Genomic DNA, 25885 nt, shown 5'->3' with positions numbered 1-25885 from the left:
CTATTTTTATAGTCAACCATTAAAAAAGTAACAAGATGGATACAGTGAAGCTATAGTACAAAAGATTCAGCAAGAGGCTTCAGAATAGCTGAGATGAGCGCCGGCACGTGAAAGAATGGCCTTAAAATTTAGAAGATGTTTGTATATAAAAGATACGCGCAACAAAGAATTCTAAGTTAAGAAAGATACTGTTAAGAACAAATGAATAGTTTAGGTCTAAAAATAATTGCTTAACCTGCAGTCATATTGTGTGAGGACTGTGCAGTCTACAGTGCACAGACGCGAAAGCACCGTCTTGCAAAAAGTGCATTTATCAGCCACAGTGTTTTATTGAGTGCTTTAATAATACAAGTGTACATCAACTGATCCACAGTCAAAAGTGGCAGGTCCCTAAGAAATTTACAAGCACTTTTCTTTTAAGTAAATCAAAATACATATTAATTTGTTCAATGCAGTAGCCTTTTGTGTGGGAAACAGAAGGCTAGTGATAAACACAGTCTTAGTAATGCACAGTGATTCTTGATTTTAAGCTTTTATACAAAACTTGTTCCCAGTAGCATGCACCCACCATTAAAGACTTCAGTACAAAAAAATAACCCTAAACACTACATTTAAGTAGAAACGAGATATAACTCTGAATTTGTTTGTTTTCCCAAAAAACACATGAAAGAAAAAAAAACACACATTAATACAAAGCTTCGTGACAAAGCTCTATACTATTACAGATCCAACATTCTTTGCACTGATAACCAAAATTCCCTGTCTACATTTGAGGGAAACAGCTTTCAAGTTAACAGAACAAAAAAACCCCCAAACAAATAAAAATAAAAAGAAAACAAAAAAGAAAAGGTTCAAAATTTAAAAAATAAGAATGAAGGGAAGGGCTATTGAAGCACTTAGTGAATGTGCTTGCACAGGTCCAGCAAATCCTAGAGGAGGTTCCTATGTGGCGTATCGCTTGGTCCACTGTCTGGCCATTCTGTCATGCTCTGCTCTGTTAGTCATATACTGAGTGGCAATGCTTCCAACCAGGGGGTCAGCTGAAAAGGAAACACAAACCGTGAAATGCTTGTCAGCCTTAGAAGGAAGAAAAGACTGTCCTCAGATACAGATTTATTCTGTCCTCTTAGCCTTAACTGTAAGAACAAGATGTCTACATATTTTATTCTCATTTTGAAAACATGCATGCATACAGGAAGAAAAGAGCAAAAGCACGGGGAGGAGCTAGTGGGGCAATTAGTTGCAAGTTTCTGGTAAACATATGACTTGAATCATTTTCTAAAATTATGCCTCATGAACAAATGTTCCAATCATTACAGTTTGAGCAAAGAGTGAAAAATAGCAAGAATTTCAGATGACAAAAATAAAAACACTAGAAGCCATTTATTTATGGTACTAGACTTCCACAAATACCTATATTGCTACCTAAAGGGAGGATGGGCTCCAATTCTATTAACAGGTTTGTTTTCGGTTTTTGTTTTTTTTTTTTTTTTCAATTGTATTTTAAAGAATAAAGAAAGGTCAGAAAGGAGGGCAACAAATACTATTTGAATACTGGCATTCAATTTGTGAGATTTTGTTGAGCATTCACGTGTCCAGAATGCTTCATGATTCTGTCTTCTATAGCTACTTCTGTATTTCCAAAAACAAAACAAAACAAAAAACAAAAAATACAACCCAGAAAAAGTCTGTTGTCATTAATCTGGATCTACAATTACTTTTTAGTTAATTAAATAAAACCAGCTAGCCCTCTAAGAAAAACAAACCAAGAAAAGATTTTCTCAGAGTAATCAACGTTTTTCTCCTTTCAGTACAGAGATTTTCCTCTTTGGAGGACCCAAACTCTTGGTAGTCCTTGCAAAACAGTAGATTTCCTGTATCATCACACCATGTCAGTTCTGTGGCACTTACGTACGTTTTTTTCCTGACTTAGGCTACACGCACATGACTTCTTATTGGGGCCAGTTAATAATCAGCTCTGCAGTTGACTGAAGATGGTGCCATTGAACAAAATGAATGTCAGCTTCCCCAGTACAGTCGTAACCCGAGTGTTGTGTTTGCACAGCATTATTAACCACCAGGATTCCCAGGGAGAGATGTCAAGCTGTCAGCAAAGTTAATCCCAGGTTTTTGTTTGTTTGTTGATGATAAGAGTTTATGATAGGATAAGTACATTGCTTTAGCCAAATCAATTGAATGACTTGCTGCCAACACAATTGAATATTAGCAGATAACATCTAATGAAAAAATACTTTGCTCTGAATGTACACTTTCAGGGAGAGCCCATGATTTGAATACTAAGTTTGCATCTCCTGAATCAGTAAGGCAAGTTACTGCAGCTGTGGCATATTGAGACCCCATAGTCTCAGTCCTGCAAGCACTTAATGCATACATTTAACTTCCATATCTTAATATATCCAGAGGAGGTCACCGAGGCCCAGACTTTGCTATTTTTACATGCATGAGTGTCAAAGAGGTACAGCTGAGCTAAGACCCATTTAAAAATTTTCAGAATAGAAAGTATATCACCTTTGGCTCTGCAGCCAAGGAGGAGAATCACATGGGATTACCGGAAGGATTTTGTTCACAACAAATAGGATTCTGACAGTCTCCTAGTGTTTAAGGAGTGCAAAGTTGTTCGTGGTTGTAACGAGTTTTGAGACAAACTGCAGGGTAAATGAGCAACTTGGGTAATGGGGAAGCACCAAATGTCTCTTAGCAAAAATTCAGGGAGTAGTGTGAGGGAACCGGTTACGGTTGTTCAAGGCTGAATCTGGCAGCATTGGTCCAAAAAACACTTCCCTGCAACTATGGAGAAAGAAAGAGTAATGGTGGAGCTCAAAGGGAATCATTGAGCAAAATTTGGTGAATGTGTTGGTTTTAACGCTGTTAGGAAAGGTGGGTTTTGACCTCTGAGGCAGCTGCTGGTGACTGCTCGGAAGAATATCATGATATTGTCATCTGGATCATGGTAAGTGCTTAGTGAGGTTTAGAATCATAGAATGGCTTGGTTGGAAGAGACTTCAAAGATCATCTAGTTCCAGCCCCCTACCATGGGCAGAATTGCCACTCACCACCTCAGAATTCCATCCAGCCTGGCCTTAAAAGCCTCCAGAGATGAGGCATACACAGCTTCTCTGCACAGCCTGTGCTAGCACCTCACAGTTCCTTGAGTAAAAAAATTTCTTCCATTTACTGCATATTTAAATGGCTGCAGCTAAGATCTTCTCCAAACTTGATGTTGGTGCATTGAAAAGCAGCATAGTGTAATATAGATTTACTCAGTTCAAATCTGAAAATGTTTTTACATGCAGAATGAATGTTTACATGGAAGTGTCTTTTAGATGAGAGCTCAAAAATCAATTTCCCTGATAACTGAAAAGGTACTGAGTATTACATAATCATCCCCAGCCTTAGATTACTTATGTGGGTTTCTATCTATATTTCTTTTTGGGCATAAGAATATATTTCAGTAACATATCTGGAAGGTTTTGAAAGGTGTAGGGTCCTTCCCTCCCAGACACCAGAAGGGTGGCCAATTTCTTTTGAGGTAGATGAACAGTAACCTAGTAATTGCTAGTTTGAGATACCAAGCTGAAAGATCAGGCTAGCTCTCACCAGGGAAGATCCTATGTTACATCTCTGTCAGGGAGTGCTGAGTTGTGCTGTCATTACATGTAGTTATTTATAAGGACTTCAATAAGAACTCTTAAACTAGCTCTTCTAACATCTGTTGATTTTAGCAGCTCCTGTAAAGCCACAAAACAAGCATAACTGCTTTTGGGAAGTTGGGACAACTAGTGAGGAGGAAACTTTTCACTTTAGATCAGTCACCTTGTTAGTGTCACACTGACCATGCAGCATGCTGCATTTGCATTGGTGGACATACAGATGGCACATGAATTCCAGATACATAAATGGTCCTTTCCTACTTCTGCATGAAGCTGTGCACCTTCAGGCTCAAGCCACATTGTCCTGCTGGAGGCAGCATCTGTATGGCAGGCCCAGGGAGACAGACACTTCTGGTAACACTCAATGAGTCATGAGTTGGCGTCTTTACAGAGCTCATGGGGACAGGCCATAAAATTGAGATTATCAGACAAACTGAATTAAAATAATTTCAAATACCTCATCCTCAACGTGCATGGGCTGTGAGCATAATGTTCAAAAATACTTGAAAAGAGAAACTCAAGAACTGTCCCCTCAGAGTAGCAAACGGTTGAGTACAGGCCAGTTCTTAGCTGGGCTGCAGAGAATGAGGAATACTGTAAAAATACCCATCAGTACAACAAAACACATATTTATAAAACAACCACTGCATAAATAATTGAAAAAGGAATACTCAGGATTCTTAGAACTGCTTTCCCCATGTTTCTCATTACTATAAAACTGTTTCTTGTTTACCATTTGTATATATCTGTTTTTTTCCTCAATGTTAGGAATTTGTTTCTGTAATTAGTAAACCACTCTAGCTTTTTTTTTTTTTCTCTCTCTCCTGGAAGTAGTGCGATTCATCAGTGAACCAGGGGCCATTTCAGAAGTCCACTCCAAGTGGAGCTTTGTCCAAACATCAATGAAAAACAGAGTTCAGAACGTAAAGCTACACCAGAAATACATTATCAGAATGACCTAATGAAATTAACAAAGCCACAATAGATTAGTAACAGTAACAGCACAGACTACCTTTCAAATATACAGAAATTAAGACAAAACTTTGTCACAGAGAATACCAACAAACACAATCTCTGGCAACGCCATTCTCACAAGCCTGGGCCCTTACAGAAATGAACTCAAACTGTAGGCAACAGCTAGCATGGCAGGATGCTCATACACTGGGATCTCTCAGGTCACCAGATGCACCATGCCTGGCTTGAGAGCTGCTGTGTCCTTGGTGTGATACCCTGTCCTGTGGCCAGAGACACACCAGCCCTCAGGGTGCCAGAGATTTGGGAAGCTAGAATAACAAAGAACGACCCTGCGCTGCACTTAGTGTAGAAAGCTGGGTGAGCTGGAGTTCCTGCCTCACTTAAATGTTGGATATGCTGCTCTGTAATGACTTGTGATCTTCTTTTGCAGCCACTTAATATGACTGTATAAGGAAGAACATTTGTGTCTCATATCTGTTGTAAAGCTAATCAAATTTACAGCCCAATTCTGGGGAGTTAATGCTATTGGGGATTTGGATGAGCTGAGGTTTGGTCATTACAAAATTTCAGCTGTGTTTAATGCTAGTTATACTGCTTTATCATTCAGAAGACAGACTATAATTCTTCTTTAAAACTACTTTCCTCCAAAATAAATGAAAATATATTGCTATACTGTATTTTTCCCTGCTTGTATTTTTACAGCTATTTCTATGTCAGCAAATAGCAATTTCAGAGCAGAATTCATCTCTTGGGCTTTTCAATGCTCTTTTAAAAATACAGAGAACATACTCTAGTGAAATAAAAGAAAAAATGAGATGGTGTATTTAACAGCTTGATTTCAGTGTCTCTTCTCCATCAGCCACACAATATGCAAAGAAATTCCAATTGTTAGTGCCAGCATGGTTAAAGAGACACACATTTAGACTTAAAATGTACATTATGGATGTTTGTATGCATTATGTATATTTACAAGCTCTTATAAAATAGAATAATATTTCAATTACAGTATTTTACAGTTTTAATAGACAACAGCTGATGGAGTCAGTTATTACACCATCTTAAATGAGTTCTCAGAAAGATTTCTCGGTCACCTTAAAAACTAAAAACCACGAACAAAACCAAAACTCAGTTTCTTCAGCCAAATATTTACAACATGTATGTATGTATTTTTGTCCAGGTACAGTTTCAGTTCTGTATCACAGGGAATTTTGATGAACTGGCCTCCAGCTGATGGAGCAGAAATAATCTGGAGGAATTTCCAAAGGTCAGGTGTAACTTGAAAGGTGTTTGTATTCTGACTATATAGTACTGCTTTAACATAGCTATGAGACACTCTGTGAAACTACTTGCACTGAAACATCAGTCACCAAAAATGAAATCTGCTTACCTTTCTTTGAGCCAGCTGTGTGAAATGCAGAAGAAAACAAAAAATTGCTTGTTTTGTTTAACCTACTTGGACTTCTGTTACATATTTAGAAGAATTTTTGACTTAGAGAACATGGATTGCTTTTCTTAGAGCTGCCTCTTTTCACAAGTATTTTGTTGTATTGCTTTTTGAACAAACAAAAGTTGGGAATGCTTGTCTTTTTAAAGCCTTTTAAGGAAAAAAAAATAAATCAGGTGCTCTCTATGTCACCTACAGTATAGCTGCCTTGGAATCATCTTTGTACAGCAAGATATGTAGAATTGGCTACATGGAAATGAAAGTAAGTTCATGTTTTCAATAACTACAGTTTGTTTGGTAATTTCAGTGCCAATAGCAGTGCAGAACCAACCTTCAAAAAAAAAAAAAGTCCCAAAAGCCAAACTAAAAAATAAAACAAAATTAAGATTGGGAGAGAAAAAAAAAAAAAGAAAAAAAAAAAGAACCTAATAGTCCTTTGAAACACAAGAACACAAGTTTTCTAAACAACAAACGCTGATGTTTGATGCACACCAGAATAAACTTAATCAAAAAAATATATTTTACCTTTAATTATATTCTCATATTGTTTTCAGTGGCATCCAGTCATAGGAAGACTAGCCAGTGAAAACTGAAGACAAAAGAGGCATGATGTGTGCTGTACCAAGTATGTCATAGAACAATTTAAAAATCCAAGAGGAAGGGATTAAGAAGAGATGAATTGTTTGTGAGTAATTTTTATTCACTGTGTCACTTTGCCTTAGGAGGTTTCCATAGTTTGCCACATGTCATCTCTTTTAAACTTAATCAACTCCTAGAAGAACATGTCAAGGATGCTGTGTGTCTTGATGTGGAAAACGAGGTACGTGAAATGCATCATAGGATCCTTCAGTGATCTTACAGCAGCAGTGCTACTCCCTGTCTTGCTATCATTAATAATAATAGACTAAGTAATTCTTTGGAGGAAGAGGCAGGTGAAGTGGAACACTGAATTACTCCACTAACCTTTCACCTTCAAAAAGAGTGCTCAAAAACCATAGGACAAGTGAAAATGAGTACAGCATGGCACTAATCCCCGTTTGTGTGGCAATAAAACTGGCCTCACAGTTGGAAGTCTGATCAACACACGCTTATGGACTGGAACAACAGGCTGATTCAAGGCAGAACAAAGAGCAGTAGCAGGGCTCTGGATTGCCTTACACACCCTACAAGCAGAAGTACGATTTATTCCTGACTTTCATGAAATCACAGTCCCAACTATCCTTTGATAATGTATTTATCCATCTACAAGGCTCTTTGAAAACTGTACAGAAGAATGATGAAGTGATCAGTAAACACTGAAAAAAAAAAACCCAAAAAACAAACAAAAAACAAAAACAAAAGGAGTTGTTCCAGCAAAGAAAAATGTAATCCTTGGAAGAGAAAAGGAACAAATTCAAGAAAAATCTAGTGTTCACTAGGAATTAACATTTTAGCAGTTATGATTTATAGCAGAAATCATATGATACAGAGTATAATGAATTCTGCTTCTTGTTTCAGGAGTTGTGCAGATTAGACTGGTCACATCTCAACAGAAAAGTTCTAATACATATAGGCTATATGAGCATGTTAAACTATTAAAACATACCTTCTGGAATTGCTTTACAGCTCATGTACCTCATTAGGCTGCCAACTATGGTTGATATAGCTTAGTGAGGTAGACAACCGTATGACCTTCAAGGGTTCCTCCCAACAGAGAAAAATAGTGAGAGATGCAGTAAGATGCCTGTGACATAATCTTCTCAGAAATAAGGTGATCCCACATGTTGGAGTCAGAAGAAATAAAGACTGACTTGGTTGCGTCACTTCTCATTTTCAGTTAAAACCCAGGACTGTCTTTCCAGGTGAAAATGGAGAATAAGGAAGTAAAGCACAGATACATAAGAATTTGAGACACAGTATCACCAGATACCAACATTTACACTAACAACATCCATGTTTAGAGAACTAATAGAAAACTGGGCTATATACAGTAGCTTAGAGACTGTATAACTTTAAAGTTTACATTTGCCAGAAGTTTTTGACCCTACATAGCCATGTCAGTCTAGTGGTTGCTGTGCTAACACAGGGTTAAAGGAGACTTATAATTTTGTTCCAAGCTTCATAAGTTGCAATCACCAGTACATACTCAGTCCTTGATTACCTCTCTAACTATACACATAAAGATTTCCCCTGAGAAAACAAAGATCAGAGTAGGTGCAGGAGGAGAAAGGGAAAAAATAAAACAGGAAGATCCTGAGGTCCTAGTCCATTGGATAGCCAAGATATGTGTCTGGACAGGCGTAGCACTATAATATGATAGAAAGTAGAGTGATAATAGTAGGGCAGGAAAGTCTTTGGCTGCAGCAAACAAAGGCAAACCCAAATACAGCTGCTATGGACACAGAAACAAAGGGAAGAAAAAAAACAAAGACAAAACAAAACAAAACAAACAAAAAACAACAACAACAACGACGACGAAAAACCAACCAACCAATTTACCTCTAGAAGACCTCAGGTAGGTAGGAATCTCCAGCAAGATACCCTTACCTCCACTGCCAACCCTTAAATGAGGTCTGGGAAGGGGTGGATCTTGGCTCCTCCCCTTCCAGCCACTCAGATGCATAGCATGCACCTGAGCTCCCCTGGGTTGGCCCTGCCTTCCCACCACGTGCTCAATCAGTGATTCAAGCTGTGACTTAGCATTTCTGCTAAAGCCGAGAAACCGGAAGCTAACTGTCACACTGCTTGCAAGATGTGAAATGCTAGAGTGTTCCATAGTCTTCACGGTTTGCAAGTTGTTATGATGACTCTAAGAAAGCTAAGTGGTCTTACAGCAGTGCTTTAATGTCTCACCCATGAAACTAATTAATGCTTCCCTGTCACACCACATATTTAGAATAAATACTAAAAATTGGAAGCTATTGGATGATGTGGTAAATGTGACTGTATTGATCTGTCATAAAGAAACTGTAAGATATGACTTGAGCTCTGTAGAATTGTGTCAACGGTTTACAGGCTGGTTCGGCCCAGTTCCGTCAGAAACACATCTGACTTCGTAGTTCCTATAGCGTCTGGAGAAGTTGTCAGACAAATATTAAGGCATATATGACTCAATTCCAATGTCCAAACTGATATCTGGAGGAAAATGTTACCTGTCTTCAAAAATAAAAGAGCTCTGCAAATCCAGTTCAGCAAACATTCACTTACTAAAACATTTTGGATACAAGGAAGGAGAAATTCATCCCTCTCTAGACTTGCATTTGATTGTTGTCAGGCTACCTACCACAGATCTGTGTGAAATATGAGGCTGCTTCAGAAAAAGACGTTTCAGAAATAAGGAGTATTATCTGGCCCGATTTTACTAACATGACTCTTAAAGGGAAGCATTGGCAGTGATTCATCTCTGGATCTTGCCAAGGGAAATCATTCTTGTCTAAAGAGTAAAGGGTTTTTTTTCCGTCTGCTGTTTTTAGCAGGGTTTCTATAAACTTCAGTGGCTGACTGTGAGTTAGCTGAGGCAATCATGGATCAACGAGGCACAATGTACTGATCTTGAAGAGCTGTCTTTAATTAGGGAAGAACATGCACCTATTAGAAATGCCAGCATGCTGGAACAATTAAAGTTCTGAAATAACACACTTTGCTTTGATGCTTGAATGCATCTCAAAATTAAAGCATGGATACATTAGCAAAGTATCTGTTCATAACAATGAATTCAATAGAGAAACAGTCGTTGTTATTAGTAAAAAAATTAATAAAAAAAATTTAGTAACTAAGAACTTGGTGTGGAAGACACTGCATGGTACATGGCTTGATAAAAATTTCAGAAAACATGACAATATGCATTCAGCCCATGGAAGATCGCTGCGTGTAAGGAAATGACAGCACTCTGATCTCAAAATGCTGTCTAGCAAAGTGCTTAATATGCATAATGTAACTGGTATGCATCCATAGTTTGATAACTATATTTTCAGAAAAATACTGAGGATGTTTTTTTTTGTTACAAGATTTACTGAGGAAGGAATACATATTTTATATAAATTCTGGTATGTTTAGAATTTATATGTTTTAAAGAAAAAAGAAGCAGTTTTCTTCCGGATTTCTGTCATTTCTCTTCCAACTAATTAACAGCTCTTAGCAAAGGGGTGACCTATGGCCCTTAAACACCCCAAACAAACATTTTAATCCCAAAGCAATTGTGTGCGGATGTATTTCCCATCACCATGCTTCGTATAGTGTTAGACATCCTATCACAGGTACCAAGTGTAGATTACTAAGCAAGAGAACAATTTAGACCAATGGGATCCACCAACTGTGTGGATTCCCAGGTGACAGGGAGGAGAGGGAGTGTTATTGCACAGGCACTGCACTGTCTGGTCTTCTGCTGGCATTTTGATGCTGAGAGGAAAACACACCTCAAAGGCATCTTCATTTTCAGGAGAAGGGTTTGAACATGAACAGCACCAAAATCTTCAATTTCGACAGACACTAGGATCATTTTAGGTCAGATGCATCTGAATCCTACTCTTGAATCTATGCCTTTGTTCCTTTACTGCAATTAATCTGTGGAGTAACTAGAAAAGCCTACGTATGTTATGAATGCTGCTTATTTTGGTATAATCTGATTTTATTCTTCTAATCCGTTTAGGTCGTGGTATTAATTTGACTTATTTAAATCTAAAACTGTTATTAGGAATCCCACACAGAATGTCAAAGGAATAAAAGGCTTTTATTTACTACAAGGTGGCTTGGTGAAGAATTTTGTGCTTATCAAGGCCAATAGAACTTCCTTGTCACAGTTCAGAGCCAGAAATCCCTTGGCAAGTTGAACATCGCTTGGAACAGGAATAGCAACTTCTGTGTGCTTTGCATTAGCACACCTCTCACTGTTATCCAATAACTCAAAACATTCTGGCCTCTCTTTCCCCTCTCTTTTTATGTTGTCTATGCTTCCCATTCTGCAAAGGAACATGAGGAAAGAGGTTGCAGGCTATATCTGACTCATAGCATCTAAGTTTATATCTGCACCAAGAGGCACTGGAAGGAAAATGCTTGGAAAGCAGTGTGTTTAGGAGCTCTGTCAGTATGGCCCAGCTGAAGCTTTTGATGGGGCAGATTTTCTGAGGCTTTTCTGGACTACAGACATGGATAATTTGAACCAGGTTGTGTGATGGCAAGCTGGGATGTTCAGCATCTAAGGACGATGCTCTACCAATGCACAATGTCTCATTAAAGCATGTAAGGCAAGGTGCCATACTGCATACTTGCACAGGCTTACTTGCACAGGCATACCTGCATAATTGCACAGAGCAATGTTTCCGGACGCTGATCAGTGACATGACACAGGGTGTTGCAAAATGGGAGCAGGGTGCTAGCTCTGGCAATGAGCGTGGAATCAGCAGGTGAGTGCGAAAATAACCCCATTTTAGTAACCAAATGGACTATCCATTTCTAAATTAACTTCTGAACATGAATATAATTAGCTTAATTACAAACAAGTTCTAATGGGATTAGAGTGAAAAACAGGTTAAACAAAATAATTAGCATCCATCATGTAGGCAGGTTTTTAGCTCCTGGATAAGTTGCAATGAAGTTATATGGCAACCCTGGATGAAGACGGAATTTGACATTTACAGTGACAATTCTATATTTAGAAATAGATTAAATAACTTTCTTTGGATGCTCTCCTGTGTGAGGGATCACACTGATTCCATTGTTGTGCCTGGCTCAATGATATTCCATTTGCCAAGGAATTTCAGGCATTGACTGTTATTCAGGAAAAAAATGTACAAGTTAGAGTCAAAAATACCCATGGAAGATAATGAGGCCATTCCTTCTGCTAGTATAATATTGTGTCTTACAGTTATTTCTACTACTTTGACACTTTATCTAATCTGCATTATAAAGACTGTGTGATGAAGAGAACCTTGAGAATTTTTTAAAATCGAATTCATCTTTAAGTTGCAAAATGTTTCAGTCCATAGAAGGGCTGTTTTTCTGAGTCTTGTTCAGATGGAACATCATGCAGACAGTTTACAGATCAGAGCTCTACTTCTGTATCTCCAATACGAACATGAAATCTTATAGTACAATCCACCCTTAAATTAGGAACAGGTAAAACATACACTTTGCTACTTAAGAAATAATCTCCTACTCCCATTCATTCACCCAAACTTAATTTGCTATGGAAAAAAAGGGATTCTGAAACACACACAGCACATAATTTGTCCTATTTGTTGCCTTTGATGGATCTGCAAAACAGTAAAAACTCAACAACTGTATTGCTCTCCCCAATGAATAATACAGAAAATTAACCATGCAAAATAATAATAAAAAAGATATATCTTGCAATAGTGTAAATCATCTCGCAGGCAGAATCTGAACAACTCATGAATACTAATTTCTAAAATCTTAAGAAAGTGAGAGGCTAAATGATTTATCAGCTAACATATTTATAACCAGGATTAACTTTTTTTCTTTTCAGGACTGATTTTTACATTGTTGTGAATCTGCTAGAGAGCCAAGTGTAGCAGGCTTCTATTAAGGAACTTAAGGAATGTGGAACAGTGTGATTTCTATGGTGAAGCAAGAATAATTGTATTTTAAGTACAAAATGAAGCAGTTTAAAAATAGCTGTGTGAATCAGTGTCCTGAAGGTGCTTCACAGGCAATTAGAAATCTACAGTAATACATTTCTTTCTGGTTTAGCTTTCATGTAAGAAAAGGTACAAAGGAGAAAAACCAAACCAACCAACCGAAACAAAAAAATCTTCAACACTTAGTAGAACTGAACATAGTCCAATTAAAAAGTCTGGGGTAAAATATTCAGCAGGAATGATGCCAGTTTATTCCAGCTGAGATTTCAGCTGTTTGTACTAATTGGAATAGTGGATATTAGATAAAATTATTGTGAGATTATAGAATAAACTGTAGAAATACAGATAAGATGTGATGACTGAAGTTGTTTAATTTTTAGTGTTAATTATTTTTCCCTTAAGTATATACAGACCTATTAGTGAGAAAATACATCCATTAAGGAAACAAGAATAATTTTCATCAGAAACAGAACTGTCTAAGCCCAGAAGTGCTATATCTACTTTGTTCCAAAGACTGTGGTGTAATTAAGGACATCCACATTGGCTAGACAAAACCTGCATGAAACAACGAAAATAGGCATAACAAGTATTTTGTGTTTTATATATTTGAAGTAATTAACTGCTTTATTTCAACATTAGAAGTTGTAAAGCATTTAACATTGATGACTTCTTTTGGTCTTGATTCACACAAAAATTTAGTATGCATATGCATTAAATCACCTGTCTTTTTGCTAAGGCAATGGCCTTAGAAAATCCCTACTGGCATTATCTTAAGCTACAAATGTTTACTGGAGGCAAAATGAATTGTAGCCTTTTGTATTTGTACCATTTATCACTTGTGCATTTTCACAAGGGCTTTAAATTTTAAGATATCTAAGGTCCCTTTACATTTATTTCTCGATACAGATATACTCTTCACTTGTTTTGGGTTTTAGTCCATCTCTGATTTAATCAAATGCCATCAAAGTTTGGGCATTATTATGTCTGAAGTTCAATTTCTCTCACTTTGCCTTAAATGAAAAAAACACCAATCACCAACAACAGTAGTAAGAAATGTATTGAAAGGGATCAGAAATAATTAGCAGCATTGTCAGACCTTTCCCATTTAAGGAATGATTAAAATCTAAGCTTAATCTATTCTGAAAAAAAAAAAAAAGAAAGAAAAAGGAAAAAAAAAAAAGAAAAAAAGATGTGACAGGTCATTTTATAAAGGAGATTTAAAAAAAGAAGTGGTCTTGGTGATCTTTTCCAAAGTAAGAAAAGAGCATAAATAACAGATTTAGAGAAAGTTAAAATGAACTAGATGCTTCATACACCAAACAGTTAAACATATACAAGAATACAGTGTAGGAATACTAGAAGATAATTTAGCAAATTAAAAAAGAATTAGATAGCACACTGGTCATGGCACCATCTAAGTTACCACTGCAGAAGCTATTACTGCTCATGCTTCAACACACAGTCTGACCATTAGCCGTGGTTAGGAGGGAATTTCCTCTCAAGTATTACTGTGTGAATAAAGTACTTTGAGGGAATTTTTCACTTTTCACTGAGCTGCTGAGCAATGACCAGTTGCAGGTGACATATAAGACTGAATGGAGCATGATTGTTTTTCTGCTGGAGAATGACTGTACCATCATTCTTCGTAGAATTACAGATACATCAGATAAAAAAAGGACAGGGTAAGAGCATGTGTGACAGCTACCTGGAGCTATCATTAATGAACGTATTATACTTCAGACCCCACAAAATCCAGATTGCATGTTTTATTTTTAAAAAGGAAGTTTTGCCATCTACTTTCTAAAATACACAAATCCACCAATATTCTTATGCAGATAACTCTAGAAACTTTACAGAGAAAATAGATATTTTAACAGATCACAGACTTCTGAAACCATTATGGTGTGTGAAAATATTTCCTAGAAATCTTTAGTCTATAGTTGTGTTAATCTTTTTAATGATGTCTTATGAGTTTTGAATGGTGTAAATCTCAACACATGAAATGCCTTTATGCTCCTGAACAACACTCTTCTACCCACAAGGTGTTGTCAGTGTGTAACTGAAAAAAGCAAAGATTCAGGCCAAAATAAATAGTAATCCTGATCCAAGCAACCTCTCCCTGCACACATCATTAGAAAATACTAAGATCCAAGAAGATACTAAATCCAAGATTGTACAAGGGCTGCTCTAAAAGTAATGCCTCCCATTTTAATGCCTCCACATTAGAGGCAGATGTTGGTGGTATGGCAGTAGATGCTGAACCTTCCCACCAATACTGCATTACATGTGGTTGCTGTGCAACAGTTGGCAGCAGAGGGACAGTCTGACAGAATGGCATCTGACATGGAAGCGCAGATGAAGCATATGAAGTGTGTGATCAAATTCCTCCATGCAGAAAAAAATGGCACCCAATGACAGTCATTGATGCTTGCTGAATGTTTATGGAGACCAAAGAGTGGATGCAAGCACAGTGAGGCGGTGGGTGGTGCATTTCAGCAGCAGTGACAGTGATGTGAAAGACAAACTATGTTCCAGACAGTCATGTACAGCCGTCACACTGCAAAATGAACAGCATCTCAATCAGTTCATCTGCATGAATTGGAGGACTACAAGCAAGGAACCTTGTACGGAGGTGAATATTGGCTTCAGTGAATTGGAAATGATGGTGATGATATTGGAATATCACAAAATTTGTGCCAGGTGGGTTCCATGAATGTTCACACAGGAATAGAATGAACACCGTAAGCAAGTATGTCAGGACCTATTAAACCAACACGAGGCTGAAGGTGACAGTTTCCCAGACAGTATCTTTACCAGTAATGAGACATGGTGCCACCATCATGAGCCAGAGACAAAATGACAGACAACATATGCATTCTCCATCAAAGAAAAAGTTTGAGATGCAGCCCCAAGAGGGTAGAGTGATGTGCACTGTCTTTTGGGAAAGGACAGGGGTAATCTCTCTGGATTTCCTGGAACCCAAACAAACTATGAATTCTGACTGCTGCATCTCAGTTCTGACTGAGCTGAAGGCTTGAACTTCCAGAGTCAGACCATAGAAGATGGCAACCTTTCTCTTGCAACATGATAATGTTAGGGCCCAGTTTGAAGACTATGGAGCACATTGCCAATCTTGGCTGGACTGTCCTACCACACCCACTGTATAGTCTGGATTTGGATTCTTCTGACTTCCATCTGTGTGGGCCAATGAAACCTCCACTGGTACAGATTTTTACCAGTGTGGCATGCAGGCTCTTGTTCATTGCTGGCAAAAATACATAGCTAATGGTAGTGGCTATGCTGAAATGTAGTGTTTGATAGCTGAGCTCTATCAAGTAGTGTTATTGAGATCTTTGTATCTGTTGTAGTTTCTACGGAAATAAATTACTTTTGGAGCACCCACATATTTTCCTGAGAGCTACTGCTGTTACAATAATCCCCACAGTCATGAATTGATGCTGAGGGGACTTAGTCCACCAATAAGAACACAATATTCTTAAAGGCATTCAGAGCCAGGTTGGATGGGGCCCCGGGCAATCTGATCTAGTACTTAATCTAGTGCTCAGCAACCCTGCCTGTGGCAGGGGGGTTGGAACTTGATCCTGGGGGTTCCTTCCAACCCAAACCATTCTATGATTCTATGAGTATCTCAAAACATTTTTTATCAGCTTTTATGGCAAAGCAAATTAATTTTCTTTCAATGCTTACCTATGAATAATTCTCATAATGTGCTCCTGCGTTCCTTGCATTTGCTTAAGTTTCATTTTATGTTTATGTGTTTAACAGATTATAGGTGTACATGTCTGCAAATCTATAAAGATCAACCGTGGAAAAAGTCTGTTGTTTCCTGACGGTGCAGAGAGTCCTGGTGGGTCTCTGACATGCGTAAGTCCCCCAGGGAGTACTGAAAAACCTGCTGCTTGTCTGCCTGCATCTAAATGTCTATGACATATTGGTGCTGTGTTCCCAGATCATAATAGGATAAGCTGCACACAATTCAAACTGTAGGTAGTAATTGGTATAGCATACATACTACAGTATGGTACAGATGGCATACAGTATTTTTAAAGGGAGTGGAAAGACAAACCAATGATCAACTATCTTGGATTTGTAAGTATCAGCTCTAGAATATATGATATAATCAGTCCACAAATGTACATATTACTTCAACAACTACATAGCAGTTTCTGGAGAAAAAGTATGAGAACATGAAGTATTTAAAGATTAATAGGTACTTTCAGGCAAAAAGAACTTTGATGCAATGGGTGGGATAGCTTTGCTCATGTGAATGGAATTGATGCTGATGAGTTTTACCTAAGGCAATCCTGTTTCGAGTGTTGTCATACTGCAGTCACAGAGAGCAAAACTAAAATGATCAGTTCTGTGCTACATTTTCTTTCCACGATACTTAGGATAACTTATTATGGCCTCTATGTATGTCATGCACATATCCACTCTGCTTACAGTCCAGTGACACCGATACAGCAGAGTGACCAAATGCTACCTTTGTATTTTTTAAGAAAAAGCCTCAGGAGTGAGCTAATATAATTCAGAGATGTCCCAAGATAGAGAGTTCTAAGAGAGACAGAAAGCTCACATTGAAACTTAAAATCTAATAAAAACTTCACTCTGTGAATTGTTTCCTAACTGCCCTTTTATCACCTCTCATTTGTTGCCATGTTTGACTGACATGGAATAGATTTTTTTCTGCTCAAGATACAAAGAGAGTATTTTTCCACTGTGCTGAAACAGCCTAGAAACCACCCCATTTCCTGATAGTATATAAACTCTGAAGAAAAGGGAAAAATAGCTCCGGGCTGAGGAATATAAATAATCTCAGACAACAGAACAATTTTATTGTTTACATGGCCCTGTGCTGCTTACAAAGGGGTATAAGGCAAAACAAGACTACTTTGTTGTAAATCCGATGGCACTATTCTATGGCAGCACAGCTGGTAGCCTGCGAGTAACAGAGGAGAATCAAAGCATCAGGGTTTAACCAGCCTCATAAAATTGAGCAAATCAAATATTATTTTGCCAATTTCTAAGTATTTCACTCATTTCCTGGAATACTTACCACATTTGACATATGTACTCTAACATGTTCTTGGTTACTGCAGGATTTTCCTATTTTCTATGCATTTTGACAAAGGTGCTCTAAAAGGAAATGTTGCTCTATCACGGAGCAATACTAAATATATTTGAGCACAGGAAAGACTAGAAGTGCTTTTGATAAACTGAACAGAGCTGCTAAGCTGCTAATTGGGAAGGAGAAAAAAAACAGATTTGATTGTTAAGTAGTTTTTTTGATAGTATCAAAATGTGCAGATTATGGCTTTAAGGGAAAAAATTACTTGAATGAGGAAAATGAGAAGTGGCTCATCCCTTGAACTTACTGTCATCCAGAGTTTCTAAATTCACTTCACAACTTGGGGTGAGGGATTGGAAGGAATGATAATTGGAAAGTCTAAAAAATTGCAGAAGGAACATCTGACGCGAACCGGCACTGACAGAAAGCAGCCTCTGCTATGGGGGAGCACCAGATGAGGACAAACACCATACTTGCTTCCTAAAAGGCCCAAATATAGAGAAGCATAGTAAAAAACACTACTTCCAGCCTGCCAAGCAGCGAGGGGCATGGACCTGTTCCTCATTACCCAGGGCTGGGTAGCTATTTTAAAGCTGGAACATGGAAGCCAAACTGCAGATCTGTGACCACAAGGCAGCCAAATCCTCGCTCAGAGCCAAACACTCCAGCATGGAACAGATTTTATTTTTACAGCTATGTTACATTTTCCTTTATTAAGCTGACTGAGATTTATTTTTAAACTTTTTTTTTTTTGGGGGGGGGGGGGGGGGGGGGGGGGAAGGCAACTGCTTTCACATCTCAGTAACTCTGAAAATAGCTCTTTTTGTTGGTACAGTAGACATCTACTAGACTATTAAAATGTGTGGTGGTATGGCTGGAGCTTATAGGCTGAATAAAGGAGCTATTCCTGTGGAATCTAAAGCACTGATAGATGCTCACTTTATAATCAGCCACAGCAGCTCAGGATGTTACTGCCTCTGCACCAGGGGTGATCATTCCAAAGTGGCATCAGGAGAATGGAGCATGTCCATGGGTGTCACACTGAAGGCTGGCAGTCAAGCCCAAGGTCACAATGGATGGGTTTTCCTGAGAGGTTTCAAATGAAACCACTTGGCCAGTGCAGAGAATTTCTTAGCAGGCTGGCTGTGATCTGCCAGTGCTTACCTGCCACATACCAGTGCCAAATGGTAGTGATGGAGGAATGAGGCTTAATTTTCCCAATCAATACAACAAATTCACGATGTAAACACTCAAGCAGCTTTCCAAACAGTGACTCCTCATGCACTATGTGTGGAGCCATGCCCCATGGCCACTGCCAGGCATCAGTTATGCATCCCAACTGGAGACCCTGTGGCAGAGAGGTCTGGGGGGACTGCTGAAGACAAACCCACCAGGGATGGTGCAGCAGCACTACAGCATGTTGACAGGATCTCCCTCAAAGTGCATGCTGGTGGCAGAGTGGGAGGAAATCTGGGAAAGCAGGTCAGCGTGCTAATCGAGCTGTCTTCTTGCACCGTCTGATTGAACTCCCCCCACCTATTCCTATTTTACAAAGGTCCTGGAAACAGCAGCAATTCCAGCATCTTTGTAGCAGGGCAAATACCATTCAAGCTTTTAGAGCTTTTATTGCTTATGTTGAAAAGTCACTCTCCAAAGTGCTGTTTCTCATCCTACTGAGGATCAAAGATATGCATTAAATTACACTATTGAATCCTTTTCTGCAAAGGATGACAGAACTGGGATTTTATACTCTCAGCAGTAAGAACACAGAGCCTTGCAAACCAAAGGAAAACAACAAAGAAAAAAAAGAAAAAAAATATTGAGAGAACTACCTCCCATTGCTAGTTCCAGCACTCTCATGGCTGGTAAGGATGCTAATATTTTTAGTAGAAGATATTTAAGCAACCTAAATCATGCCAAATCACACGGACAGTTAATGATTGCAATAGAAAAGCAAAAATAATGTTATCTGCAACTGCCAACTATACCAATCCTGTGATGAAAACAATGAAGTTTGTGAGAAATACAAAGGCAAAACATAAGGATGACTCATACAAAGAAAGCTTGAAAGCATGTCTCACATCCCTAGGTGAGATGAGTAAGGATCCCCTAACTCTAGGATGTTGCTTGACTCTGCTCATCTAAGCTTAGATAAATGTAAGACATTGCATGGTCATGTTACTCAGTGTGGGTTAACAACGTATGAAACCATCCACTAAAGCCTTGACTCATGGCAATACTTGTAAAAATCAGCAGGCATATGTCTAATGGAGGTATTGTATTTGAGTACCACAACATGCATTGAAAAGCCTTTTAATATCAGCAGTCTGCTTTTCAGACATGCTGAGTAACTGCAGCTCCTATAAAAACTGATGGGACTCATATGAAAGTAAAGCAGTGGTATCCTTCCAGCTCATTTACTTCTATATGTATACTTACTATTGAGGACATGCATGCTTCCATCTGAAACTATGTTCGAAGCAAATTTTAAATATGACTGAACAAATTGCCTCACACTTTCTGGAGTATTTAAAGAATAACAAGAGACAAGCAGCTTTACATTGCAAACATAACATGTTGCAGCATCTAAGAGCAGAGTCACAACTAACACGGCTAGTGGTCACTCCAGTTAAATGGTTACTGCTGTCAGTTTGCTCATTGACTTTGCCAGAAGTTAATCCTTCCTTCCCAACTTTTCCTTTGTTTCTTCACCTTTTTTTTTTTTTTTCCTTCCTTCCTTTGTTCCTTTCTCCTTTTCTTTCTTTCCTTTCTCCAATTCCCACTGTTACAGTGGTGTTACAACTAGAAAAATTATCATGGTGAAAATGGGAAGAGAAACAAACAGGCAAGAAGGTGCCTGTAAGTGCCCAAATGAGACCATGGGGCCCAGGCTGCACTACAGCGACCGGGGCAACAGCAACACTAGGGCATCAGGGTCGGTTTTCTTGGTACAGAATGCCAATGGGGCAGTCAAGGGATAAAATTCTCACTGGCACTGGAACATTTATGTGAAAAAATGGTATGTAACTTGAAGAAAACAACGACAAAAAAGCAAGAGAGAGATTTAGCAGGTTTTGTTCTAATGTCCTAATCAAGGCTTAGCCATGTGTTATTAAGCAGATGCGGTTTGACGTTAGACTGTTCAGACATCAGGGATAATCAGGCCAGCAAAGTTCAAATTTTGCATGTGTGAAAAAGGAGGCCATGCAAAGGAAAAAGTTCCATTGCAGTCTCGTCAGTGTTTCAATTTATTTTCTCTGAAGCATTTGCAAATGAGAATTTTCCATATGACTTGAGAACCTCTGGCAGGGCTGTGATGGGAATGACCAACTGAGAACAGTAAACATGTTAACCCAGCTCATCATCATCAGCTGTCTAAATATAAAAATAATTAATTTGTTTTTGTACTTCAAGCTCTGTAAAAATGCAAATCCACAGGGGCCATCTGCACTTTAAAGCTATTTTGGATTAAGGTAGTGTGGGAATTTATACTCCCCAGGCTACTCTTCCATACTTAATGCACAGTTGACTTTTGCTCCAAGTAAGACAGATTTTCCTGACTTAATACATTTTCAAAGAGGGAGGGTACACACATGGAGTTACTCTGGAATAACTAACTGCCCATGCAGGCAAGCCCTAGCGGCTAACACTGAAGTAAATATGCTCATCACTCAAGCACACAGCCTACAAGCTCTTACTCACACACAGCTTTATGCAGATGAAGGCATGTATCAGGTTTCGTAGGGTTGCTCATGCACATGCCAAAACGTTTACGGGACTGGGGCCCTGCTTTGAAGGAAAAGAGGTGTGCTGTGCCCCAGAGTACCACCTTAAAGAGAAGTACTAATCCCCAGACCGAATGCTAGTGCATCCCACCGCCTCTCCCATCTCTCTGATATCATTCCAGTTGGCTCTCCTGCACTCACAGATAATTCACACATGTTCGCTCATACACAAACACTACAGCACCCCTTCCCCCCACAAAAAAGTCAGCCAGCTGTTACAGAATTCAGACATTTCATTAACACAGTTTACTGCCTGATGGTGCCAAGCAAAATAGAGACAATTAATAACAATCAGGACTGAAGGGACTGAGACAGCTTATGAGTAAAATATTGTACGAGTTGTTTAAAAAGGACAAACTACCTCCTGCCTTGAGTGATAGGAAACAAAGGACGGTGGTGTATAACCACAGACGAAAGAGACTCTCTCAATGTCTTTTGTAGATGACTGTGTGAATGACAGAAGCGGCAGGAGCAACTACCTCTTTTCATTTGCTCAGCCTGCTGGAGAAGAATAGCAGCGCTTGCCAACGAAGCTGCAGCTGTGCTTCAGCTCAGTTTAATCACCGTGTATGACTGAGGGTTAATTAGCTGCCATTCTCACTGCTATTTGTTGTTCTAATGAAGATTTGCATAAATGTAAGGCTAGGGGGTAACCGATACTTTATTCTTCAGAGGCGCTGGGGATGGAAAACTTACCCGTCCCAAGTGTTTGTGTTTGTGGAAGACTCAGTGTTTCCTTTCCATCTGACCTGATCTACTTCTGACTGATGAATGGTGAACAAAGAGTTCAGAGTTGCTTATCAAACTGGGATCCCTGTTGGGCTGCTGCCTTTAAAAAGGGGTAGACCAGTGCGATGAAGAGAGGGCTTGGTGATTAGAAAATCACTCCCAGCTGACAGAGAGCAAAATATATGCATATATATTTCCGTGTGCATCTCAGTGATATACAGAGATCAGTGATCTTCCTTCCTTCCTTCCTTCCTATCCACCTACCTATGTTCCAGCTAGATGGTATGATATGCTAATGATAAAATTTCATAAAAACGAGTGGGACAAACCAGAACTGGCTCTACCATATTAGGCAATACACTGAAAAGTAAAAAGCCTTCTGTTGCACATCACTACAATTTGAAGTTCACTTTTTAATGTAAAAAATTATCTAACTTGAGGCAAGTAGTCTCAAAGGAAGGCAAAAATGATTCCCTTGTTCACAGATAGTGCCATCAGCTCCTCATAGGAGGTAAACTCATAAGTAAAGAAATTACATTAATTCCTCACCCCCCCAAAAATAATGCAAATTTTAACATGACACAGTAACAAAACCCACAACCACTTTGTATTTAAAGAGCACATTTAAATTGAAAATGACATATCATAAAATCGTTTTATTTATCAAAGTCATGATGATGTTTATGGCTACTAACTGAAAGAAACTGAAGAGTAGCTACTGATTTTTAGAATGTTAACGTGCTACACATGATAATACCTTATGAGTAACAGTTTTCAGTGTTCATCTCAACTACTTGCTCTGTTGGCGTTGCTGTTTGGCAACACCTGTAAACTGGTCTAAGGGAATGAAAATGACTGAGAGATCAGAGATGGAAAATTCCAAGTTTCAAATCACTGGTTGGAGCTAGCAAGCTTTCAAGCCACTGATTTGCTTCTACAAACAGGTGAGTACAACTGCACATCTATTTTCAGTTTCTCACTCACAACATAGCTTTGCTATTAACTTCTGAAATGGTTATATTTTCTAATAGACAGTTACTGATTTTGCAGCAGTGTCTCAGCAGCTCTTTATCCGGTCTCTAAGACACCTGAGCAAATACCCATTTCCTATCTGTATGTCACCACTCCACCTGACTGCATACAGGCACCTCAGCGGAGGTTGGGGTGGGCGCTACAAGGAGTCTGCCTTCTGTAGAGCTATGCAGAGAGCATCCAGCACTGCAGAAGTAAATGTGTCTGAAACGGTACCACAGAGCTCCTCAGCACCTCCAGTTCTCAGCTGGAAGGAACACTGCCGTTATTAATGCTACACACAGTAACACACCCACATGGAAAAAGTGCAGCCAACTGCAATCGAAAGTTGACTTTCACCTTATCTGAAGCTCTGAAATAATTCAGACTTCTGTTACAGCATGTGACTCAGCCCCTAATTACACAAGAATCTCACGTTCCACCCTTTGAAATGCACTTTTTTAGCCTTTTGGCTGGGGAGCAAAGTTTAGAAACAGGAAACCTAAAGCTTAAAAACCTAGATAGTAATTGATCATAATATAGCAAAACTAAGTGTACAATAAAAAAACAAACTCAAGAACATTAAGATGCATAAACAGATCTCTTAATTTTTCTTTAAATGACTCTTATTAATGTCTATATAGTACAAATTTTGAAGGCTGCAATCAGAACAATTCATTGGCAAATTGGTTAAGAGAAAGTGGAAATTACAGATCTAGTGGTCAATTGCAGAAAACAAATCTAAAACAGCCGAGGGAATAGGTTAAGTGCTATGCAAGTTAATATGAATGACAGCTTGCTTTGATTGCTCATACAGGCTGTCCAGGATATTGAATAAACTTCATTCAAATTAATTTTCATTATTTGTAGATTCCGTGTTAGACATCCATCACTGTCGCTACTGTTCATATTCTTTTCAAGACCATACAATCAGCATATTTAAATGAAAGCTTTCTTTTTCAATATTTATTAACTCATTCATATTTCTTGGTACTAATGTCCTGGCTGTAGCCTATTACAAAGTATTTTCCCCTGATTAAACTTTCTGAATTAACAGATTTTTATTTCCAACTACTAAAAATGCAAGAGGTCTTAACTTTGTGTCTTCTTTCTTTACTGTGCATCAATTCTAATGAATTTGAAACTTAAATTTTGATCTTTTTTTTTAAAACAGAGCTGAAAAAGAGTGCACCAGCCACATCCTAAATGCTGACAGACTATGAACTGCAAATGAATGCAAATGTATGAAAGTGAATTTGTCTTACCCGGGTTGCAGTCTGTGAGGAGGGAGCAGATGGAGAGGAGAACTTTAGAAATGGTTAATGCTGGACTCCAGTTGTCTTTCAAAATGTCCAGGCAGATGACGCCTTGGCTGTTAATGTTACAGTGATAGATCCTTGTCCGGAACGTTACCTAGAAAAGACAGCGTGTTGTCTAAGTGCAGTGGTGTACAAGCCAATAATTAGCATGATTATTAAGCAATAAAAAAATTGCACAAGAGAACATTCTGCTTTTGTGGTTGAAATGTCAGTATTCTGTCAGTTCCCCTGCGGTGCTCGGGGTGAAGAGTTAGAAGAGGGTGGATGGAGGGAAAGTGTTTTCAGTCTGGTTTTAGTTCTCACTGCTCTCTTCTATTAGTAATAGACAAATTATATTAAACTCCTCCAGTCTGTTTGGTCATGACAATAATTGTTGAGCAATCTCCCTGCCCTTATCCCAACCTTTGAGCCCTTCCTCATCTCATTTTCTCCTCTTCCCTTAAGTCAAGGGAGTCAGAGCAGTTGCGGTGAAGTCCGACTGCCCATCAGGGTTGTTCCTGGCACCACTTGACAAGTTTAATTCAAGTTGGGCCCTGGCTTTCCTGACCCCATTCCTACACAGCCTAGCAGCTTCCTTATACTTTTCCCATGGTACCTGTCCCTGTTTCCACTTTTCAGTACATAGCTGGAATAAAGTTTTTGCTTAATTACTTTTCCTGAAAAAAGTGCTTTTCCAAGCTTCCATGAATAAAAATTTGAGCAGTAACTGGGCACGCTGAGTAATTATATGTACGTGGTCTCATCAAATGTGAGGGAAACCCACTGAGTCCATTGCACAGATTAAATTATACTTTCAAATTATTTCAAGATAAGGGTCAGTTGGAGCTTGTAACCTGCTTAAGAGAATGCCATCAATTTGAGCACGTAGTTTAATATGCAACTGCTTTGTTGTCATTTTAGAGGATAGACAATTTGCCACACATTCTTTTGAGAACAGCCAAGAAGGAACACTGAATTTGATGGGACTCAGAGAGTCACTTGGATGAATGGAGGTAGTTCTTATTTTATGTAAACTGTTCAACTCCATTGCCATCTTAGGCTATTGGATAAATGTAGTCAGGATTATATATGTTTGTAGTTGGAAGGCTATTCTTCACAAATAATTTGATCTATTTTTTTTCCCACTACATTTTAAACTCACGACACTGACGAAGGCACCCACTTGCATGATAAGGGTTGCTGCTTATCATTGACAAACAGGTCATCCACTCACCAAACATGTCAGTGCACTTGAAAATGACTACGCAAATATACAGTGGCATTTTTACAACAGAAAAAATATTGAAG

The 25885-nt window shown here is 38.6% G+C and overlaps 1 protein-coding gene across 4 annotated transcripts in view; it reads right to left on the bottom strand.

Moving 5' to 3' along the window:
• Positions 1-309: 309 nt before the first annotated feature.
• LOC125696500 (ubiquitin-conjugating enzyme E2 E2) overlaps positions 310-25885 on the bottom strand; it is a 205665-nt gene continuing 180089 nt past the window's right edge. For all 4 annotated transcript variants that reach the window (XM_048952263.1, XM_048952265.1, XM_048952266.1 and 1 more), the window contains 2 exons: positions 24545-24692; positions 310-1040 (listed from right to left, as the gene is read on the bottom strand). In XM_048952263.1, the coding sequence (XP_048808220.1) occupies positions 943-1040; positions 24545-24692 (246 nt within the window). In that variant the 3' untranslated portion in view covers positions 310-942. The remainder of the gene's footprint in view (positions 1041-24544; positions 24693-25885) is intronic.

The sequence above is a fragment of the Lagopus muta genome, chromosome 7 (assembly GCF_023343835.1).
Source record: "Lagopus muta isolate bLagMut1 chromosome 7, bLagMut1 primary, whole genome shotgun sequence".
Taxonomy (NCBI): Eukaryota; Metazoa; Chordata; class Aves; order Galliformes; family Phasianidae; genus Lagopus; species Lagopus muta.
The sequence above is the reverse complement of the archived record's forward strand: the minus strand, read 5'-3'. Positions and strand labels throughout refer to the sequence as shown.